The sequence below is a fragment of the Sitodiplosis mosellana genome, unplaced genomic scaffold (assembly GCF_009176505.1).
Source record: "Sitodiplosis mosellana isolate CC-2019 unplaced genomic scaffold, AAFC_SMos_1.0 Smas_scaffold_11, whole genome shotgun sequence".
NCBI classification, from domain to species: domain Eukaryota; kingdom Metazoa; phylum Arthropoda; class Insecta; order Diptera; family Cecidomyiidae; genus Sitodiplosis; species Sitodiplosis mosellana.
In genome coordinates this window covers 1,232,290-1,251,320 of record NW_022595253.1, presented here as the reverse complement: position 1 = coordinate 1,251,320, position 19,031 = coordinate 1,232,290, and the positions used below count along the sequence as shown (strand labels likewise).

Here is a 19,031-nt window from a genome sequence, read left to right as displayed (position 1 = left end):
ACACTGCATCCACCCGGTTATTCGAAATCAAAAATGATGTCAAACGGCTTCACACTCTATTATACTATAGCCACACGGTTTGACGTTCAAAACCGTGTGGGAACATTGTCAGATATGCGTTAACGCAACGTCAATTCAGTGTGGATTTTTGCTTGGGATCGTCAATTGATGCGAATTCATGTGTAGCTGTTATCAAATAATCCACATCTCAGTCGGATAAACGTTGATTACTCGATGAAAAAGCGTTTGCTTGAGAAAGTAAGCAAAATAAAAACGTGCCTCTGCCACAAACCGTGGGTTCGGTGTATTTGAGCGAATTTTCATTGTCACTCAGTCGTGTCTAGCTCTCTAACTTAATTAAATTTTGTTTACGTGTACCGAAGCGCGACACCGAAATAATAAAATAAATAGATACTCGTGTGACGCGTGGTAGTGATGCTATTGTCGTGTATATTCAACCGTTTCACTTCGATCGTGCATACATTTGCGCAATAAATGGCAATATTATACTGACGGTCCCGTATCCACCGTATAAATAATGTATATAGTGTAAGTAGTAGAAATGAAGGAATGAGAGAACAGTTGAGCAGCGCATACATTAAAAATATATAGTATAAAAAGCGTACACGCATTTTAATCAACGGAAAGGGAAAGAAAAAAAAACACACACACAGAACTATCGCCGATTTATTAAAATTGTGTTGTGGTATGTCAAACATTTGGCCGATGTGCGCGAATTGTACACTCAAAATTGATGCGACGCTCGCCGTTTCTAATGTCTCTCTATCTTTGCCACGTTGAATGGAATCTTGGCTGGGTTTTTTTTTATCACTCCATGAACCAAAACTTTGTGAATTTTTGTTTGAAAACTCTTTTATTGTAGACAAGATGTGATGTCCCATAAAATGATGTCAGATTTTTAAGCCGGTTATTCAATACATATCCGTTTATTTGATCTTCTAATCATTTGGTTCCAACCATAAATTGTCCGCACAACGTAATTAATACAACTGTTGTTTTGGTTTGATTAAAATGTGCGGGAGTGAGAGATAAGAACAGCGCTCCAATGAAATGGCATGGCAGTTTGAACTGAATGGACTTGTACACATTTCCATTGATATACACGCGTTTGTTTACTTTCTGGAATAACAAAAGCATATCTTCTGTTGTTGTTTTTTTTTTTGTTGTTCTCTCTGATGATGCAAACGTCATGTTATTTTCCACATTTCTGTTCTCATAAAACAGCAGAGAAATAACTGAATTGTTTTCGTGGGCAAGTAATAATGAGGCAAACAGTAACAAGAAGCAAGGTGTTCGTCGTGTCGATTCAGTAACAAATGTCGAATGATATGAAAGCAGAATGAAACAAGAAATAAACTAATAATAAGCAGAAAAAATACACTCTTAAGATAAATCTTACAATTCGCGTAATAGAAATTCATATACATATGATGTATACGAGAAGAGATGAAGAAATGAAGAGAGAAAAAAATACGCACACAATATTTTCTAATGGCTCAATGCGCGCTCGCTTCGATACTTTTGTACGCAAGATCAAAGTCGTTTTAATGATTTCATTTGAGTTCATACTCGATTTGGAAACTTCACGAATAGCGTGTGTCTGGGTCGGTGTTGATTTGAATGTATGCTTAATAAATTGGAAATTAGAGTTATCAACACTTTCTTCGGGAGAAAAGAAAAAAAAAACTATATGAAACCAGAACAATGTACCTCACGCGAACCTACTTCAATTTTTAATTGTTTTGTCTGTTCGCGGCTGTTATTTTGTGTTTCTTTTGTTCGTGCTGATACACATACGTGCGTGTATCATTTATCAATGTCTTCATCAATATAAAAATAAGACAAATCTCAATTCGGTTCTCGTCAACACTTTTTTCTTCACATCAGACTAAAATCTCCAACATTTTCCCCATTATCACAATCATTTTTGACATTTTAGTATTGAATTCGAAACTCACATCTTTCTTAGCCTTATTTATTCAGCTCCTTTGATATTTATTTATAAATTTTTCGCATTTTTTTTTTCTTCGGACTCTTGTCACTTGTACACTTGTATATTTAAACTAGCACATGAAATTGGTATAAATATCCAATGAAATGGATCACCATTTAGGTGATTTCTTTTGTTATTTTTCTTGAACTATTTTCATTTGTTTGTCCACACTGATGACCGTTGCACAAATGCCGAATAGTAATAGCATCAAATTTGCTTCCATTACATCAATGACTACAAAAATTCTTCTGTCGATTGCGATGCGCTATTCTTATTTACTTTTCTAGTAGTTGCGTTAGTCGATATGTGCAATGAACAAAACGGAAAAAAAATTAAATGCAACTTTTAAACGGAATCCAATTGATGAGGAGAAATGAAAAACACGATAACAATAATATTTATTTGAAAACCAAAGGCATTAATACTCTCTGGATGCAAACACAACAGGCTCAATTAAATGGTTTTTGTATTCAATCGGAAAGACAATTGGATGAAGTGGTGGAGAGATGGCAACGTGCGAAATAAAGAAACGTTCAGCGCGATGCAACCTTTACGATTCAAGCTCACAAATACAACTGATTGCAATATTTTGTGTGTTTTTTTCTCTCTGCTACAGAATACCATTTCTCTCATTCTATCCCGTTTCGGCCGCTCACACAACGGCTGCACACATCGTACACATACATACACACACAATCACATATACGGCTCTCTGGTTTACAGTAAAGTTCAATCGCCAAACATGTCATATGAACATGGAAACCCGTCGCTATGTGTACACGTACTTCAGTTTGGGACACAGCGAATTCACTGTAACAAACAACTGTCAAAAATATTGCTATCACCACCATATATTCACTGTCCCAACACGCATAGGGAGTACCTCAAAACATTTTCAATTGGCTCTAAACTGCTTTCGATTGATTTTATTCGATGAGAAAAAAATTGCAATTCCGTTCTATTTTTTACAAAAAGCATCGTCGAAAATTCGTTCAATTTTTATAATGCTTAAAAACACGCTTAACGATGCAAAGAGCATGAAACGAATTCGCCCTCCCTTGCGTAGCGAAGCTGGCTTTATTGTCGATGTCATTGAATATACGCATCTGAAACGCGAATTATACGACAGCAACCGAGCCGAACCAGCCAACAAACCATTGCGATTGTTCCACTGAGAAAGTCAATTTTTTTTTCTTTCCAATCAATCTTGAAGACAGCTCTCACTCTTTTTTTCCTTCGTCATCCCGATACTCGATTTGGTGCGTGTAAACGTTGAACATTACGTTTGACTTGGCGAAAATCTTGTAATTATAAATACAAAAGACGCGAAAAAAGTAAAAAAAAAAAAAAAATATTGTCAATTAGTGTTTGGAATTTTTTTTTTTCATCGCACAATTCCAAATTCACCTCGTTCGATCCGAATTACTGTTCATTTTTTTTTGTAGTCGCAAGAGCATAGATAAAATTTTGTGTGTCGCTATCGATAATCCATAGTGTAAAGTAAAGCGAAAAGAAGAAGAAAAAAAAAATGGATGAGGAATACGATGCAATTGTATTGGGCACTGGCTTGAAAGAATGTATCCTGAGTGGTATGTTGTCGGTGTCTGGTAAAAAAGTGCTGCACATCGATCGCAATAAGTATTATGGGGGTGAAACTGCATCGATTACACCATTGGAAGATCTTTTTTCGCGTTTCAATCAAACCGAACAATTCAGCGAAAAGTATGGCCGTGGCCGTGATTGGAATGTCGATTTGATTCCAAAGTTTTTGATGGCGAATGGCTTATTAGTGAAATTGCTAATTCATACGGGCGTGACCCGTTATTTAGAATTTAAATCGATTGAAGGTAGCTATGTGTACAAAGGTGGAAAAATCTCTAAAGTTCCCGTCGACCAAAAAGAAGCATTGGCCAGCGACTTGATGGGTGAGTATTTTAGTTTGAGTTTTTTTTTTCTTTGTCATTTTTTTTCGGTATGTTTTACACGTAGAAAAATAGAGCAGACAATCGCAATTTAAATATGTACATATAAGAAGTGTGTGCCAATTGACATTGCAAAAATGAAATGAGAAAGTCGCTAGAGTAAGCTCAATATCGGAGGATAGAAAAGCAGTAAAACAAAAAAGAAGAAGAAGAAAGAAAAATTAACAGACGAATCAAAGAAATGAAAATAATTCGAGTGAAACACACTGACATCAATAATTACAATTTATTCACTTGTTTCGGTGGCAAAACACTTTATCGCTACGAATGGAATGCGACAGAAGAGGATGGCATGAGACTGTGTATCAATAAGATAGACAGAGATGACTCAGTGGAAAACGTTCTATGTATTAGTTTTGGTTATACGGGATGGTGTTTTATAGCGTACGTGACACCAACAGTCAGCACTGAATAGCGAATAACTCAAGCCTAGGTTGTCTGTGTGTATGTAAGCGCGCGCGCGTGTGTACGTGTGTGTTTATGTTGATTGAGGTGAAAAAAGTTGAACGGACCATTTTTTTTTTTCGCTTGTATTTTAAAATTTCCGATCGAATTTGCTGTGTGCGCGCTAATGTTTCGTGTTTATAACCAAAACTGATGCCTCAATTAACTATTCTGCCAATCAAATATATTACATTCCAAGCAAAATGTCATTTATGCATGAACAAATGGGATGATGACAACAAAATTGGTACTGATTTGATTTTTTTCTTTCTTTCTTTTTGTTGGACAGGTATGTTTGAGAAGCGTCGCTTCCGTAATTTCTTGATCTATGTTCAAGACTTCAAGGAAGATGATCCAAAGACGTGGAAAGATTTTGACCCACAAACTCAGAATGCTCAAGCCCTTTACGATAAATTCGGTTTGGACAAGAATACTCAAGATTTTACCGGACATGCACTGGCATTGTATCGTGACGATGGCTATTTGAATGATAAAGCCATTACTACCATTCAACGTATCAAGTTGTATTCGGATTCGTTGGCTAGATATGGTAAATCGCCATATTTGTATCCGATGTACGGTTTGGGTGAGTTACCACAAGGATTTGCACGTTTGTCGGCCATCTATGGTGGCACTTACATGCTGGACAAGCCAGTTGATGAAATTGTCGTCGGTGCTGATGGCAAAGTGGTCGGTGTTCGTTCCGGCGAGGAAATTGCCAAGTGCAAGCAAGTGTACTGTGATCCGAGCTACATTCCAGATAAAGTGAGTGCAATGGTGCATAAGACACAGAAAAAAATCATTTATTCTTACATATTCTTCTAGAAAAAGACAATATTTTACTAAAATCCTCTCATTTTTCGCTCAATGTTTCGCTGTTAAGGTACGTAAGACCGGTCAAGTGATTCGTTGCATTTGTCTTCTGGACCATCCAGTTACCAATACAAAGGATGCATTGTCAACGCAAATTATTATTCCGCAAAAGCAAGTTGGACGTCAGTCCGATATTTATGTATCATTGATCAGTTACACGCATCAGGTGGCTGCCAAGGGATGGTTCATCGGTATTGTATCGACTACAGTTGAAAGTGACAATCCGGAAGCGGAAATTTCGCCTGGCTTAGCCTTGTTGGCACCAATTGCCCATAAATTCATCGCTATTTCGGACTATGTCGTACCAACCGACAAGGGTCTCGATTCGCAAGTCTTCATCTCCGAATCGTACGATGCAACCACTCACTTCGAAACAAGTAGCTTGGATGTGTTGGACATCTTCAAACGTGGTACTGGCGAAGAGTTCGATTTCTCCAAGATTAAACACGAATTAGGTGATGAAGATCAATAAAATGTTACACACATATACATTTCAAATGAGAAAAAAAAAACTAATAATATACCAGTAAAGATGAACATTTTTCCAATTGATTTGAAAAAGCAAATAACTTAAAAAAAAAAAAGAGAAAGAAAAATGAAAATCACCCAAATCTAGAATTGAACAATAATATCTCATGTTCTAAACGCGTTTCGCTTCGGCAACGCAAAATTGTTCACAAATATTGAAAAAAAAGAAGAAAAAATTAAACAAATTAAGAATTTGGCAGACACATAATTATATTATAAACACATGTTTCCCAAACTCTCTTCTTTTTTTAAAAAAACCAGTGGAATATTTAGTTTAAAATAATTAAGAATTTCTGCAAGTTAAAGAAAAATTATGAAAAATGCATCATGTTTAAACAGAAAATAATTTGAATGGGCTTGATTTTCGTTGTTTTTCCTCCTTCTTCCACACTTTTTCTTTCTATCATATGTTTGATGTAATTTTTTGGAAAATGAAAATTTCATTTTCTTTCCCCTGATCATTTTCTTGTTTTTTTTTTTTTTTAATAACAAACCCCTTGAACTCTTCAACCAAGAGAGAGAGAGAGAGAGTTTTCATCAAGTTATATATGTTTTGTGATTGAAATTCCTAAGAATTTAGTAATTGTAATGGCTATTTACGAAATCCCCACTGAGAGAATATTTAATATGGCTCAAATTTAGGAACATTTTTGCACCGCAAACAATTTATATACATAATATCAAAATAACAACTTAAAAAAGAAGAAGAAGAAGAAAACAAGGAAACATAAACATCGATAGGACATCTCCCTATTTCAGTTTTGCTTTAGGAGTATCCGACTTTTTTTTCCCTCTTTTTTTCCATATCTCAACCATCAAGCAAGTGTTATGAGTTTTTCTTTAGAAAACATCTTATTACTATACTATCAATAAGACGAATATAGTTTGCGCTTAAATTGGCAATATTTTTTCTTTTAGTGGACAAAAAATGGAACACAATAAAAAATGCAGAATTTACTCTAATTGGGTTTTGTTTTATTTTTATTTTTATTTTTGTTTTTTTTTCTCCACCCATTTTGTTGAATTTAATCTATTTATTCTTGTTTATTTCTAAACGACACACCGTATGTTGCTATTTGCGCACCATTTAACAAAAACGTATCATTTTTATTTCACATACATACTCGTATAATCCTTCATTATGCACTATAGAGCAAACTTCTCATAAGAAAACATCATAAACGATCAAACAAAGAAGAAGAAGAAGAAAAAAAAACATTAGGCTTTTAATACCAAATTCATGGAAATGTGCATTTTAATGGCATTGCTTAGCATTTTTACAGAACATATGAAGAAAAATTGTGTGTGTTTTTTTGTTTGTTTTAAACGAAATAGAAATCATCTACATTGAGTGTTGTGCAAATGATTATATTAAACTATGAAACAGAACTGATAATAATCTCACCATAATTCAAACCAAACCATACAATGGCCGAATCATGACTTACTTCTTTTTTAATTTTTCAAGAAACAAGTTCAAATACGACAAATGATTATTTAAGGGAAAACAAATAAAACTAAAAATAATTTATAATGTAATGTGCTAGCTCCTGCTTGTTAGATTGGATGAATACATTCGATTTTGTGAATTGGATTTTTTTTTTGCAACCGACAAAAAGAAATAAAAACTTTAATGAAAACAAAAACGTGTTAGACGGAACATGCAATATCATTACTTTTTGCCTGCTTTCATTTTCTTCAATACTTCAATTGCCTTCAATCGGTTACTCTCCATGATTTGTTTGTCTTTTTCACGCTGCGGAATTGGTGCATTATTGTCGGGCAGAACCACTTTTTTCGCTCCAACGGAGATGCTAACGGCAGCTGATGTGCATGGTTCATCTGTATTGTTATCGGTGGTTTGTTCTTTATTCACTTCGGTTTCTTGTATTGCTTTCCGTTTGCGTCTCGGCTTGGGCTTTGCTTTGACAGTTGAATCATTTTCTGTAGCTTCTGGATTCTGTTCCTCTTTTTTGGCTGTGGCTTTCTTTCTTGGCTTTTTTTCCACCACAACATCATCATTGAATGTGGCCGGATCTGTATCCGGATCCATATGTTCTAAAGCCATACGCACACGCTTGCTCACCTTCAAGTCCTTTCTCGACGTTATACCAGTAATTTTGAAATAGTTCTGAATCGATTGCTGTGATGTTTTCTCACTCAGCCTTTTCATAACCGGCAACACAATTTCATCCGTTCGCTTTTTCGTCCAACCGAATGTTTTCTTTGCATATTCACGAATACTTTCCACCTCTGGTTGACCCCAACTGAATTTTTCACGGTTCTCATCGACAGTTGGAAACAAGTACGCCTCTACGACCTGGAATATTGTTATTGCTTTGTATTATTATCGATTCAATTGAATTTGGTAAGATTACGTGTCATTTTTGGAACTTACCCGAGCGTTGGGAAAATCGTCAGTGAACGTGATATTTTTTAATTTATTGCGCAAGGTATTTGCTCTCTGGCCCACAGTTTTATTGTGCCACCAATCGCGGAATTTGCGCAAGCTGGACAAAATCGACACGATTTGTGTGGTTTCTCCGTCTGTTGCGGGTGTTTCAGGGAATATGCTTAATACTTCCATTGCAGTTACCGCACCAATGCCATGAATACCTTTTCAAATTTAAATTTGTTGAGCATTTTTGCCATATTTAAAAGAGATGTATTTATACCGAGCTTTACCTTGTGTATAATCACTGCCGACTAAAAAAGCGAGCTGAATCAATTTGTTTCGATCCAAATGGAATAATCGTTGAATATTGTCCGATCGATATTCCAGCACGTGTTTATTTTGATCGAAAAAGTTCTTGTAGACGGCCTTGCCTCCAAACAGCCAAATATCACTATCATCCGTAATTGTTCCCTCAGTCAAGTTGATCTCGTTCAGATAGGCGCACTGCGCTTCGGCTTCCATTGGTGCCACAATGTATGGTACACCGAATAATCGCAACAGCTCCATGCACTCCATGCTCATTTGTTCAGTTATCGATACTCCCAATCTATCCTTCTTATTCCGTTCTGCCATCAAATCTTGACGCTCTTGATTCAGTTGCTCTGCAATATCTTCGAGCTCTTCTTTTGATTTATTTTCACGCAAAGCATTGGCGGCCGATGTCATTGAGTCTTTTTCGGATTTAGTGCCTGATGACGTGGATGGCAAGCATTCGAATACCTCGGAAAGAGATTTAGACGCCTTTGATGGAGTGAGATCATCCTCTTTCTTTGCACTGGCTGGTGATTTCTTCTTTGAACTGGGCGGTGTTTTCTTCACGAAAAATGGTTGAGGTATTTTGGTTGGTGTAGACAATCCTTCTGGTTCGACTTTGTTTTCCTTCTCATGCTCTTTTAATTCTTCCAAAAATGAAATTCCATCGCTTGGTTTTGCATCGGATGAATCTTTTGTTCCCAATATATCGTCTAAGCTGAGTTTGGTAACGGACGATTTTTCATCATTTAATCCATTCAAAATACTTTGTATTTTGGAAGTTGACAAATTGTTCACTGGTCCTTTTGCATTTGATTCGATTTTGGGTTCGGTCGTTTCGGGAGATTGTGATATAGTTTCGACCATTTCAATCTCTTCTTGAGCTACTACTTTTTTTGGACTGTCTTCAATTTCAATTACATCATCTCTTTTGATTTCAATAGTCTCTTTGAGTTCAATCTTCTCCTTGATTTTGCCAACTATTTCTTGATCTGTTTTATCGAAAATATCCGCAAATATATCGTCTCCAACTTCACAAATTTGCCCTGGGTTTATAACCACTTCGATTTTTGTACCATTCGATAGCACCGATGGTTCAGAGCCGACTGGAACACGCACAGGTGGCTCGTTCTATTTTTTGTCAAAAAGAAAGTTGTTATGAACAGATAAGTAATACAGAAATAGTTTCAGAAATAATTATGATAACGAACCATTAAAAAAGGCGGTGGCAATGGCCGTTTGCTTCGCGCAAAAAATGCTAGATCATCATCCGAATCCATTTGGGGCACATCGATGAAATCCGAATCAGCATCGCTCGACACTTCAGCCTCATCATCGTCCGATGAACTCTCAGACATGTTAATCGGTTTCTCTGTTTCAATGTTAATTTTCTGTGAAAATTCTTTTGCCTGAGATTTCGACGTAGATGGTGCGTTTGTGACGGGAGATTTTCCAAACAAAACACTGGTATCATTGAATCTGAAATAGGTGAAAAAAACACGTTTCAATGAAATTTTAGTAAAAAAAGCAATAACAAAATGACACTTACTTAAATTCCTGTGTAATATTGTGACTTTCATTTAATTTCACTAAATCGGACACTTCTTCATCGTTCATGCCACCATATTCAATCATATAGTGTCTTGCCAATGAGTTTGCTGCCGATCCCAATGCTTTTCGTTGTTCAACCGTTAATCGAGCAACATCGCAATCGGTGGCCACTTCATATGCATCTCCTCCGCTGCCCAGAGACATTTGAATCGCTCGTTGCAAATCAAAATCCTCGATTGTAAACTGTTCACTTTTGATAATATCTTCCAATTCTTCATTTTCTCCTTCTATCTTTTCCTCTTTCTCTTCAATCGGCTCCAATGGTTCTTGCTTAATTTTCTCCTCAGCCTCTCGCTTCAATGCTTTTGTGATATCACGAACATGCAAAAATCGAACGTGTTCATTCGATGCAACTCGCTCGGTGGCTATATCCGGATCGACAACACCCTCTTCGGATAGCAAATTCTCTAGCTCAGCCATTGATAGACCACCTTTGCCGCCCATTTCTTTTTCAGCTTCCTCTAGCTCTACCTGAACCTGACGTCGTTTCAAAAGTCTATTCATTTGAAAACTACTAAACGATTGACTTTCGGCTGGTAGCTCGTGTAAACGACCCCATGACGATTGTTTTCGTGTTTCTTTGATATCGGATAGAATTTCGTGGCGAATATCTAAGAAAGTGTAAAACAAAAATGTTATAATTTATATTTCATTGATGAAAATCTCATCCCAATATCATGCTAAAGAAACAAACCAGCCGGTAATGTTTTGAAATGGGTGCTCTTCACATCAATCGCCTGCAAATTGTGATTGTAATGAATCCGTTGTTTTTGATCGAACGACCCATCGCCATCGCTAATATCGCTAACATCAGTGAGTGATTCATCCTTAACGGGATTCTCTTGCATCGGTGGCAGTTTGAATAAATCATTTTCATCGTCATCATCGACTTTCGGAGCTGATTTCTTGGGTGAAACTAACGCTGATGTCGAAGGTCCCAATGCCCGTTGGACGACTTTTTCCTTTGCCAATGCTTCCAATAACAACTGTTGCAACTTGTCAGCTTCACTTTGATATTTATTCTTGTTACGAGCACGTTTAGCCTAGAAAAAATATTCGGAATGTATTATCGAAATTCTTTGAAGGTTGAATGTTATTTTGGTAATTACAATTGTTTCACGCTTCAGTGGTGGAACCTGTGAGAAAAAGGGAGATAAAGCCAAGATTATTCATTTCGTTGAAAATCGATAAGTTTTTAGCATCTAACATACACCACCGTCGAAAACAAAAACTGGTTTAATGCGATAGTACATCAATTTACACAGCCGATGAAATAATCCAAGCAGGTGAGCATTCGGTAGCGTAGCTCCATTTGAATCCTGAAATCCTTTAACTACCTGATGCAACCAAATTGATATATCTATGCGAAAATTACGAGGAAATCGAATTAAGATTAAGTGTTATTGTGAAATTCATACCTAAATTCATGATCATTATACTAACCCACTGCTAGAACCTTATTTTCAAGCGTTTGCACCGGCACCGGCTTCCCAGATTGATCAATCAGCTTCCATAATCCCGTAACTCCCATTTCGGATAATTTCGATGGAAAATCGTCTTAAAAATGCCTCTTTAATTCTTTAGTCGTACCACTCGCATTGCTTATGTTTTGCCGTTTAGCGCGAATAATAACACAAAAGCCAGAATTTGACAGATCTCGTTCAGACACCGCACACACTGAACGCTACCTAGCGAAATGACAAAGTGGTTGAAATGTCATAAAGCATTTGTCAGTCAACCAAGCCAGTTGTGTGTTTTATATGTGTCGTAAACAAACAAAGTTTATATACAATTTTTTTGCAACGAATTTTCGAAAAAAAATCGGGCTCCAAAAGTGTGTTTTAATTCGAATTCAGTAAAAATTCGCCAACAGTATACTGAAAAAGAAAAAAGAGTTGGAGAAAATTGTTTGAATTGAATGTAAAAAAAAAGAGTAACAAATGGCGAAAGTGAAAAAAGACACGGTTTCACCGAAAAAGAGAGGTACAGAAATGGGTGGTTCTAAAAGTTTAATGGAACAAATTCTATCGAAGATTGACAACCAATTAAATAAATGTAATAATATTTTGTCATCAGGTCGTGAAGTAATCAAAAATGCGGAACCATCTACATCGAAAACGACAGAAAAACGAAGCAGATCGAAATCAAACGCATCGAAAAAAGCAACTTCAACAGTGGCGTCAGATGCAGAAATTCATTCAGGGATTTCAAGCAGATCGAAATCAAACGCATCGAAAAAGGCAACTTCAACTGTGGCGTCAGATGCAGAAATCGATTCAGGGATTTCAAGTCCAGAGAAATCAAGACGAACATCTCGAAAGGATCGATCGTCGGCTGCTTCAACAATTTCGAGAATTAGCAACAAATCAAAAGCATCAATTGCGAAATCACAAAACGTAAGTGGAACATCAATTTCATTTTTTTGACAAACTATAATATATTGTATCTATGGTTATTGATTTTTTTTTCTTCTGGTATTTTGTAGAAAAAGTTGAGCGATATCACATGGCTGAAAGGATTGATTCAGGGCGAAATACAATCCCAACATAAGGTGCAACGCACAAAATCTGGCATCGGTATTTTTTTCCATTGCAATTTTCTATATTTTTGTCCTTTTTTCCAATTCTTCACACCAATGTTCTTCAAATCGAATAATAAAAATTTCATTTTGCAGTGGTTCGTTATCCAAGTTCCCTTCAACATCGAGTAGAGGACAAAATCGAATATGTAACGTATCCGTGGTGTAACAAAAAATGTAGTGGCTACGTGAAGATCGCACCGGGACTTGAGAAAATAACTAAGAGAACTGGGACAACAATGGTAAGTCAAGGCAAAAAAAAACGAATTAAAAAATTATTCTATTTTTATTTAACACAACCAAGCTCTGGCTGAATAGATTAGAGGTATGGCCGGAAAAGAGTGCAATAACTGTTACAATAACTATCAGTTCTTGTCTCGTTAAAAACCTGACTCTTTTCATAAATTTTGCAGTATTCACAAAAGTAGGCACATGAAAACCAGAACATAGTCATACCAAGATGGAAATGCTTGATAGTAGTCAGATAGCAAACGGTTCAAAAGAACCCTTGGTAAACGTTTCCAAAAGGACAAAGTAGCGTTAGGTGTTAACACGTTTAGTTTGTGACTTTTAGGTCAGCAAAACGGGTAGATAAATTGACGAGAAGTTTTACGTCGATTTAGGCATATCCATGTTCCATGATAAAATGTAATAATTAATCCATAAGTTCCTTCGTTTCTTTCTTTTTGTAGATATTTTTGATTCTAATGGGGAAAATACTGTTGTTGAGTGGAGAAAAGAGCACCGAGTTCAAATCTGGGACATTAATCACAATTCCAAAAGGTAATGAAAATACATTTCAGTAATGTAGTATTGTTTGTTGAAAGAAAAAACAACATTTGAAGTAAAGTCAATCAAAAAACCTACAATAATGTGTGTGTGTTGGTAATTTCATTTCAGGTGCCAGATACGGATTGAGGAACAAAAGTAAAGAGACGTGTTTTTTGCGATTCCAATCGATATGTGATTAATACAGTGCCGAATAAAAGAATACCAGTTGATTACCGAGTACCCGAACAGAGAAATTATTGATTAATTCATCACAATGTTCAAATGTTAAGTTTGATGTGAAACAAACATAAAAAAAAAATAATTTCATGAATAATAATCATTTAGTGTTGTGTTAAGTGAAGTATTACCTCACTGAAGTAATGCTGCGTTATGCATGCCTTTACTGTTGATTGACAACCACATAGCTTTAACGACGGTTGAAAGTTCGCCGCGAATTTGCTAATAATTCCATTTTCGCCCTATCTATGACGTTTTCCATTTCGCTTGTTATTCTTGCTCTTATATTTTCTCATATGTTTTCATTTCATTTTGAGTGAGTTGAATTTAAACTTAAATTTAAATTGAATTTGAAGGAAAAAACAATTTTGCCATGCAATTAAATTAGTTTTAGAATGAATTTCGTGTATTTCCATGTGTATTTAGGGATAAAAATAAAAAAAAAATATTTGAAAAAAACTAAAACTTCAAACAGAATCATGTTTAATTTATCCAATATTCAAAAACGGGGCAATAGCAGAGTTTTGAAATTCTATGAAACGGCCGATTCATCGCAAATACATTCGTACGCTGACCTATACAGTGATTCAACAAGTCTGTCCACATGCCTTGCAAAATTGTTGGGAAGTACAGTTATTGACAACTGTGCACGTGGTTTCAATGTAGCAATATTGCTGCCAGTGCATTCGCCGGCTATTTTACCATCGATTGTTGGGTACATTCCATTCGTTGACTGTCATTCAAAATATTACTTTGCTTATTTCGTTGCTATTATTTCATTCCGTAGAGTTGAGAATGCTGGATGTGTAAGCTGTTTTCTTGATTTCCCTCAACCAATTCCGTATATCAAGAAGCGACTGGTTGACTTTGGGACAAACATTGTTTTATGCGATTTAGAAAATGTCATCAAACTTAATGCTGGAGATGAACAAGTTGAAATCATTTCGAATATCACTTTGTTTGATAGAAAGTGCGTTCTGGCTCGATTTGAGAGCATCACACTCAATGTAAATAGACATTCAAATAGTGACAAGGATGATACGAGCAAGTCATCGAACATATTTTTTTATGCAACTACATCGGGGTCATGCGGTGAAGTGAAACCGATTGGTGTTACTTATAAATGTTTCTCGCCGAACATTGCGAGCATTGGGTAAGTTTGGAAGAATGACCTTCAAATAGAAGATTGAACGAATATCTGACGCTAGTGGAATTTAGCTAGTAGTTCTTGTCGACTATTCCACATCAAATCGACCGATATCATGAATAATATGTGTGTAAATTTTGCATTTGACAGGAAATTATACGGTATAACTGAACACGATGTAATTTTTGTATCATCACCACCAACTTTCGACCCGTTCATGGTTGATATTTGCCTAGCACTACACCACGGAGCCTCTTTGATCATGACATGCAATGCGTTAAGATGTGATGCGACCGTGCTGTTGAATATTCTATTTCCACGTGATTCAGACAAAATTGAAGTAACAATAATGCAAACAACGCCATCACTCTTTATGCGTTGGTCGTCCAGCGAAATATCTACCAGAATATTTTCGTCGAATACGCAATTACGGATTCTAGCCTTTGGCGGTGAGGCATTTCCAGCGACAAGTAAAATATCCAAATGGATAAACTGGGAAAATAGTCATATGACGAAAATTTTCAATTTGTACGGCCTGACCGAAATGTCATGTTGGGCTGGTATTTATGAACTGACAAAAGAAGACATTCGAACAAACCAACGCATACCAATCGGCCATCCCATCGACGAACAAACTGAGTTTGAAGTTAATGCCGACGGCGAACTACTATTGAAATCTAAAACTCGCAAATGTTTTCAACCAAAACTAACTGATGCTCAAGTAATTGACAAAGATTTTGAATTCGTTTTACATACCGGAGACTTGGTAGAGGTTACAGATGATTCCAACATATACTTTACATCGCGATCTAATGCTATAATTAAGTTGTACGGGCGAAAGATTAATTTATGTGAAATTGAAGCGTGTGCTAAATTGGTTGGTGTTGAGGAATCTATATGCATACATGATATAAAACACAATTCAATCGATCTCTTTGTTGAAATTGTTGGCGATTTTGATGATATAAAAAGACAAATAACTAAAAAACTACAACAATTCGGCGTTCATGTCAAAATTTATTGTGTTACCAGTTTCCCATTGACAGCGCACGGCAAAATTGATAAATCGGAGCTATTGAATACTGTGTACTCAAATAATGATGGGCAAAATTCAAAGCCCGAATCAGTTCATTTGATACTAAAGCAACTAATCAATGAGTCACTTGGCACACAAATCGAGCTTTCAATTCGGTTAGAGTCATCCGAATCGCATAAGAAGCCAAAACAAGACATCGACTTATCATTCATTCATTTGGGTGGCACTTCATTGAAAGCAATTCAAATAGTCAACGAATTTGAACGCAACGTTTCCTACTCAATTCCACAAGTACTGACGATGCTGTTAGATGATCGAATTGCAATACGTGACATTCTGACTTATGTGTTAAACGTAAATAAGTCAAGTGTTGAAAACGGCGAAAAACCGAATGAGACCATTTTGGAAATGACACCCTGTTGGAGAATTGATATGAAAAAATGCATTGATGCTACACCTACCGTATGTGTGCTGGATGGCATGGTTATTGTATCCGTCGGCAGCCACTCAAAATTATTGTACAACATTTCGGTGAATGATGGCAAAATAGTATCCAAATTGGAATTACCCGACCGCATCGAAAGTCAAGTGACTCAATTGGATGGTTGGGGCATTGTTGGATGCTATGATGGTCATCTGTATTGCTTCGACATTCGAACGGGTTGCATAAAATGGAAATTCAATTCGGGAGCCATGATTAAGTGTCGCGCTCTGGTAATTGGTTCAAGAGTCATATTTGGCAATTATAATGATACAGACAACTTGTGGTGCTTGGAAGCAACAAACGGACGATTGATCTGGTCACAAAGGATCGGGACGACGTGTAGTATCTATGCCAATCCAATAAAATTGGATAGTGACAACTGTCTGGTCTGTTGCCTTGACGGTACAGTCTCATCGGTGAACTCTGCATCAGGTGAAATACAATGGTCATTCAAAGCAGAAGCTCCAGTGTTTTCAACACCGTCGGTATTTATGAATAATCAGCACGAAACGCAAATCATACTTGCCGCTGTGAATGGCCGTATCTATATTTTGAATAGCGATGGTGTCGTCAGGTGGAATCACAAAATCAACGGCAATATTTTTTCATCCATTGAATATTTCACAAATCCATCAGATGCCACTTGCATGAATTTTGTTTTCGGGTCACAGAATCATTATTTGTACAGTTTCAAAATGGATTCAAAGAGTGAATGTGTAGAAAATTGGCAGCACGAAATGTCAGCACCCATTCGATCAACTCCAGTTTTAGTAAGAAAAGAGCGAAAATTGTATGTTGGTATTTTTTCCTCCGATGGAACATTTAAATTGATTAGCTGTGATATCGGACGATTGGTACATCAACGCAAAATTGATGGCGATGTTTTTTCAACACCAGCAATACACGAACAAAACTTGTTTGTTGGGAGTAGAAATAATTTTATTTATTGCATTGATTTAACGGATTTTGATTAAAATGAATTGTTTTCCCTAGAAAAAAATGGTTTACGTATATTTTTTTCCATTTGCTCCAAAAAATAAAATTAAAATTTTTTTTTTACTCTTCTATAAAATAATTAAAAATACTCTTTTTTAATTTTGTTTTCCAAATTTTTACTCATCAATTTCATAAAAATAATAAGAAATATAAAAAAATACAAACATAAATGCAAAGAATTAATAGGATTAAACTCTTTTCCCGGGAGCTAAATTGAACGAAAGCCATTTTTCTTAATCAATCAACCGATTCTGTATGTGGTATCACAAAAGGAAGTTATATTTTCTAATCAAAAATGTTATTTAGATTAGATTGAATGCTAAGATTTTTTTCTTACGGCCAAATCACAATCGAATGAATGTGTATAATTTGGTTGTTATGCATTTATGTTAAACATACATGATAAATCATTGTTTCAAATAATAAAGAGCAATAGAATGTAAGACGAAGAGAAAAACAAAGCCAAATTAAAGCAGGACAAAAAGCGAATAAAGCGAAAAATAATTAGATTTTTCTCACGAAGCATTGAAATTGTTGTTGCTGTGGTTTTATTTGTGATTTTGTTTTTCTAGAAGAGATACAAATTACGGCTGAAAGAAAAAAAAATTGTGGAAATTATAGTCAACGTTTGAGTAGTATAAAATAGCAAAATAGAACACACACACACATATATATATATATAAAGAGAGGGAGACAGAGAAAACGTTGAAAGTTTGGGAGGCGAAAAATGGAGATATAAAACGAAAAACAGGTACACATACGAAGGCAATCATTGAGTAACAAATCAAACAACGGGTATAAGTACAATTGCGTCTCAGCGTACTTGCGCGAGATGTGGTCGGTGTACAGTGTACCCATGATAAACTGAAATAAAATGGAAATCAAAAGCACATAATAATAATGGCACAACAGTAGTAGTGGAAAGAAAAAAATAAAATAACATCCGAGTTCTCATCATCGAAGCCACACTCATTATAACAGCAACCATGTGCTTGGCGTTTCATTTAGCCGCATTCACTTGACGTTCACTCCGTTTGTATTCTTTGAAATTCCTTACTATGTTTATTGTATGGCGGTTTGATATAATTATTTCACCAAGTTCCCACACACACAAAATTTTATGTTAATTGTGGGAGATTTTAAGCCGAAAAAAAAAGCGGAAAAGAAATCTTTTTTGTTCAGAGAAGAGCAATCAATCGTACGTTGATGCCTCTGCCATGATAAAGAAGTTACAACGAAAGAAAAAACAGTTTCAGTGGAATAACAGACGCGTCCAATAAGAAAATGCCTCGAAATTCATGCTAAGCCTTCGTTTTGACATATAGGCGATAATCGAAAATTCACTTGAAGCGATTTCATCAACGGGGAAAAAAAAGAAACGAAACAACAAATCAATGTTGATAATGTATCGTAAAAATAAACAATCAACATTTTGAATGATTTAGTGACAAAACATCGACATTGACGCTGTGGATATTGTGCGGAAATCCGATTATTTCGAAAGGAAGCGTACATATAATGGTATTAGAGGGGGGCCGGTTTTTGTATCTTTCTCTTTCTCTCGTTCGCTCATGCTAATGCCATGAATACACGCATAAACGCATCGAATTATTGACTACATAA

General features: G+C 35.9%; 5 protein-coding genes across 6 annotated transcripts in view; 3 read left to right on the top strand and 2 right to left on the bottom strand.

The window, feature by feature from the left end:
• LOC129567429 (phospholipid-transporting ATPase VD) overlaps positions 1 to 2,708 on the bottom strand; it is a 30,245-nt gene extending 27,537 nt beyond the window's left edge. The window contains exon 1 of the mRNA XM_055444295.1: positions 1,980 to 2,708. The gene's annotated coding sequence lies outside the window, so the exon portion shown is untranslated. The remainder of the gene's footprint in view (positions 1 to 1,979) is intronic.
• A 407-nt stretch (positions 2,709 to 3,115) lies between these two features.
• LOC129567432 (rab GDP dissociation inhibitor alpha) lies at positions 3,116 to 6,804 on the top strand. Its single transcript, XM_055444299.1, has 3 exons — positions 3,116 to 3,939; positions 4,730 to 5,205; positions 5,324 to 6,804. The coding sequence occupies exons 1-3, from the start codon at positions 3,543 to 3,545 to the stop codon at positions 5,783 to 5,785; spliced, it is 1,335 nt and encodes a 444-aa protein (XP_055300274.1). The 5' UTR covers positions 3,116 to 3,542; the 3' UTR covers positions 5,786 to 6,804.
• A 261-nt stretch (positions 6,805 to 7,065) lies between these two features.
• LOC129567430 (DNA excision repair protein ERCC-5) lies at positions 7,066 to 11,855 on the bottom strand. Its single transcript, XM_055444297.1, has 9 exons — positions 11,603 to 11,855; positions 11,371 to 11,519; positions 11,269 to 11,295; positions 10,854 to 11,202; positions 10,098 to 10,770; positions 9,760 to 10,027; positions 8,527 to 9,679; positions 8,240 to 8,457; positions 7,066 to 8,161 (listed from the first exon to the last, which is right to left on the bottom strand). Exons 1-9 carry the CDS (start codon positions 11,688 to 11,690, stop codon positions 7,514 to 7,516), a joined length of 3,573 nt encoding a protein of 1,190 aa, XP_055300272.1. The 5' UTR covers positions 11,691 to 11,855; the 3' UTR covers positions 7,066 to 7,513.
• Positions 11,856 to 11,879: 24 nt separating this feature from the next.
• Positions 11,880 to 14,217, top strand: LOC129567433 (uncharacterized). 2 transcript variants are annotated; one of them, XM_055444301.1, is made up of 7 exons: positions 11,899 to 12,142; positions 12,236 to 12,321; positions 12,400 to 12,555; positions 12,645 to 12,735; positions 12,834 to 12,979; positions 13,430 to 13,520; positions 13,638 to 14,217. In XM_055444301.1, the coding sequence occupies exons 1-7, from the start codon at positions 12,100 to 12,102 to the stop codon at positions 13,706 to 13,708; spliced, it is 684 nt and encodes a 227-aa protein (XP_055300276.1). In that variant the 5' UTR covers positions 11,899 to 12,099; the 3' UTR covers positions 13,709 to 14,217. The 2 variants fall into 2 exon arrangements, with proteins under 2 accessions (XP_055300275.1, XP_055300276.1); XM_055444300.1 differs by having other exon boundaries at positions 11,880 to 12,142; positions 12,236 to 12,555.
• LOC129567431 (beta-alanine-activating enzyme) lies at positions 13,643 to 17,939 on the top strand. Its single transcript, XM_055444298.1, has 3 exons — positions 13,643 to 14,460; positions 14,533 to 14,898; positions 15,043 to 17,939. The coding sequence occupies exons 1-3, from the start codon at positions 14,141 to 14,143 to the stop codon at positions 17,384 to 17,386; spliced, it is 3,030 nt and encodes a 1,009-aa protein (XP_055300273.1). The 5' UTR covers positions 13,643 to 14,140; the 3' UTR covers positions 17,387 to 17,939.
• Positions 17,940 to 19,031: the final 1,092 nt, after the last annotated feature.

Coding starts and splice junctions, on each gene's coding strand:
- LOC129567432 (XM_055444299.1), top strand. CDS start 3,543: ATGGATGAGGAATACGATGCAATTGTATTGGGCACTGGCTTGAAAGAA. Junction 3,940..4,729: donor ATTGGCCAGCGACTTGATGG/GTGAGTATTTTA, acceptor TTTGTTGGACAG/GTATGTTTGAGAAGCGTCGC. Junction 5,206..5,323: donor CGAGCTACATTCCAGATAAA/GTGAGTGCAATG, acceptor TTCGCTGTTAAG/GTACGTAAGACCGGTCAAGT.
- LOC129567430 (XM_055444297.1), bottom strand. CDS start 11,690: ATGGGAGTTACGGGATTATGGAAGCTGATTGATCAATCTGGGAAGCCG. Junction 11,520..11,602: donor AAATAAGGTTCTAGCAGTGG/GTTAGTATAATG, acceptor ATTTTCGCATAG/ATATATCAATTTGGTTGCAT. Junction 11,296..11,370: donor TTTTTGTTTTCGACGGTGGT/GTATGTTAGATG, acceptor TTTTTCTCACAG/GTTCCACCACTGAAGCGTGA.
- LOC129567433 (XM_055444300.1), top strand. CDS start 12,100: ATGGCGAAAGTGAAAAAAGACACGGTTTCACCGAAAAAGAGAG. Junction 12,143..12,235: donor GGTTTCACCGAAAAAGAGAG/GTACAGAAATGG, acceptor TTTTGTCATCAG/GTCGTGAAGTAATCAAAAAT. Junction 12,556..12,644: donor CAATTGCGAAATCACAAAAC/GTAAGTGGAACA, acceptor GGTATTTTGTAG/AAAAAGTTGAGCGATATCAC.
- LOC129567431 (XM_055444298.1), top strand. CDS start 14,141: ATGAATTTCGTGTATTTCCATGTGTATTTAGGGATAAAAATAAAAAAA. Junction 14,461..14,532: donor ATTTTACCATCGATTGTTGG/GTACATTCCATT, acceptor TTCATTCCGTAG/AGTTGAGAATGCTGGATGTG. Junction 14,899..15,042: donor CCGAACATTGCGAGCATTGG/GTAAGTTTGGAA, acceptor TGCATTTGACAG/GAAATTATACGGTATAACTG.